The sequence below is a fragment of the Gossypium hirsutum genome, chromosome D05, assembly GCF_007990345.1.
Source record: "Gossypium hirsutum isolate 1008001.06 chromosome D05, Gossypium_hirsutum_v2.1, whole genome shotgun sequence".
NCBI classification, from domain to species: Eukaryota; Viridiplantae; Streptophyta; class Magnoliopsida; order Malvales; family Malvaceae; genus Gossypium; species Gossypium hirsutum.
Window position 1 is genome coordinate 19,589,718 of NC_053441.1, and position 3,018 is coordinate 19,592,735.

General features: G+C 33.8%; 1 protein-coding gene across 1 annotated transcript; it reads right to left on the reverse strand.

Annotated features, from left to right (window-relative positions):
* Positions 1-2,054: 2,054 nt before the first annotated feature.
* LOC107905194 (protein ZW2) lies at positions 2,055-2,759 on the reverse strand. The gene has a single exon (XM_016831783.2). The coding sequence runs from the start codon at positions 2,757-2,759 to the stop codon at positions 2,055-2,057; it is 705 nt and encodes a 234-aa protein (XP_016687272.2).
* Between the last annotated feature and the right edge of the window lie 259 nt (positions 2,760-3,018).

Below are 3,018 nucleotides of genomic sequence, written 5' to 3' on the forward strand. Positions count from 1 at the left end.
ACAAATTAATCCTCCCATCCCAATCTCTCTCCTCTCATTAGTTATTTATAATAATTTCTACATGCATCCATTAAATATTTACAAGTTTATTGTATAATGTCATATTGCATTTTTAAGTTGAATATATAAAGAAAAATGGTGATTTCAAAATATTAGAATAGGACGAGGTAAGTAAATATCATAATTGCTCTGTATCTGTCATTCAAAAAAATGTCTCTATTATTCAAATTTTTTCCCTTCATTTGGAGTAAATCAATTTGAAATTCATCAAATTTTACCATCCATCAATATTCAAGCATATAGTTGGATAGAAGGAACTATGTTAGTACTAGTTATAATCGTCAACTTCAACAACAGTTGGCAGAACATTATAACTTGCATTATTTGATTGACATGTTTTTGACCAAATATGTTGGATCTTTAATCTTTTATCTTTATGTGCAAAAATCAAGCCAAGCAATGATTTTGTTCAATCTTTCGATACAATTGAAAATACCTTAATTATAATATATGGCTTTCAGTGAGTTTGATGACAAGATCTCTGACGAATATACAATTTATAGAAATCTTTTTTAAGTGACTATTTTAGTGGAAGTAGTGATTGATATTGATTGTAATTGAACAAGCCTTTTTTTTTTGTATGTACAATGAATGACTTATTTATGTTAAGATGTATGAATTAGAGAACACTTTATCTGTTTAATTAATAACTGTTTCAATGGGAGAAATTGTGAGTAAACAAAATTGTGCTTATCAGTTTACATCTAGCTTTTCGTGGGGGGGGGGACTTTGAGAGAAAGTGATCTAGTTGCAACTTGACTAGTGAATTGAACTTTAATCACAATTTATGCTTGTGATTGTTCTCTAGGTAAGACCCTGCAAACATATAAATAAGAAATATGTTAATTTTTTTTCCATTATGTTAAAGTTAAAATGCTATTTCATCAAAATTCAGTTTATGTCAAGTTGTTTGATATTTTAGGTTGGAATTTATGAAGATGCACTTTAGTGTGATAAAACCATAAAAATATAATTTCAAATTATGTTATTACTATACAACCCAGTGAATTAAATCAAATTATGACATGCAAAATTTAATCTTTTTTTAAAAATTATAAAAATTTTAGATTGAAAATTTTAAAATCTCATATGGATGTTTAAACTCATCAAACCTTAATATTGATCTTAAATTCAATTCTAAAATCATGAATCTCTCTGACCCATTATTCTAATTTCAAAATTGGGACCATGATCCCCCTACAAGTAAGCAGAAATCTATGAACTTTTGGGTGCTTCAGTTAATAGAACTACCTACTCGTATAATTATGATCACTTTTGAAATTATCTTCTGTGAGTTTTTCTTTTTCCTAAAGATTAACAAGGATCAAACTTGCCACTGAAATTTTAATTGGATTAGTAAAGATTGGAGTTTTATCATATGTATAAATTATTGTAAAATTTAGGTTTTGCTATGTGGGATCATGTTCATATATATTTTAATTTTCAATCCGTATAATTTATTTAATTTGTAATTTTGATTTTAAACTCTTGAAGAAAAGAATAAATAAGATTAGGAGATCCATCCGGGCTTAAATCTTGAAACCCAAAATATTTGGGCTGAAATTAATTTGATCCGTGCGTAGCTGAGATTAACCCACCAACTAGCAGATAGGCCATAGCTCCTCTTACGCTTCTTTCGAGCCCATTAGAATCACTGTCGAGGACATGGGCCTAGAGCTTCTCGAAACATACCATTTGCTTCAGTTTCCCTTTATGAAAGTTTGTAATAAATTGTTGGCTAAGTTGATATGAATTGAGACAAGCAGAAATACTTGTCATCAAATATCAAATTACAAAGTAATCAAAACTTGCAAATCCCAGAATTGATCACACTTATTCAACTAAACATTTATCACTTCAATTACTGACAAAAGTACTACTGACAAAAGTAATTGATGGCAGACTCGATTTCTGCTATAGCACGAAATACTATACTGATAAAATGATTGAAAAAAAAATTCCAGGACATTCCCAGCCTTTTATTATCATCCCAATCACGTTGCTGCTCTCTCTTGGTCTTTCTGCAAACCCCATTTCCTTACAGCAAGCTGAAACTCGGCCGAGGCAGCTAGGAACTTCACTGTCTGGACTGGACTCAGTGTCTGAAGCAACTTCCTAACAGTCGATCCTCGTAGTTTATCGGCGCTCTCCAGTGCCCTTAGCATATCCTCCTTCAGCTTCCTCACTGCCGACTCAAGTTCCAATTCCTCGCCATCAACCGCTCTCCCACAACGCCTAACCAGGTTCAGCAGCGGAAGGGCTGCCAAGCTCTCTTGAATCGCCGCCGATGCCTGCGTCAACTCTCGTTCTTCCTTTCTTGTCTCGCATTTAACTCGCTCGATGGCTTGTTCCTGTTCTAGGGTAAACTCTGTTACTGAGTTGGTCAGTATTTTGAACAGTATGAATGGCTTGAATCCACCAACCCAGAGTTGAGCTTTCTCGAAAGATGTTAACCATGGGGGAGAGTAGAAGAGGAGCACTTGTTCCCTCGCTGCCTTGAATTTCTCTGCTGAGTACTGGTCGTAGTGGGACAGCACTTCTTGAATCAAATCCCCACGCCGCTCAATTTCCTCTTCATCTTGGGATCTCAGTGCTTGAACCAGTTGTTCAAGGAATCTTTCTTGACGGACCAGCCAGCCATTGAAGAAAGCTCCAAAATTCTCAACAATGCTTGAAGTTGAACCATTTCCATCCGCCATAGCCCGTCAATATTTGGCTAAAGCAGTAATTTAAGTGAATGTTACAGTGTAAAGAGAGGGGCTTTTTATATACAGTTCTAGAAATACCACTTACCAACTGTCATTTGATTTTGCTAGAATTTTAAATTAGTTCTCTTTACTTGTTCCTTTCTTCCACGAAGGAGTCAATGATCTTTGAATTTTTCTTAAAGGTTAAGATTTGCAGATTAAAAATAAAAATAGAAACTTAAAAGAGAATGAAGCAACAAAGCTTTCACCT

Excerpts from the sequence above, each read along its gene's own strand:
- LOC107905194 (XM_016831783.2), bottom strand. The coding sequence starts at position 2,759 with ATGGCGGATGGAAATGGTTCAACTTCAAGCATTGTTGAGAATTTTGGA.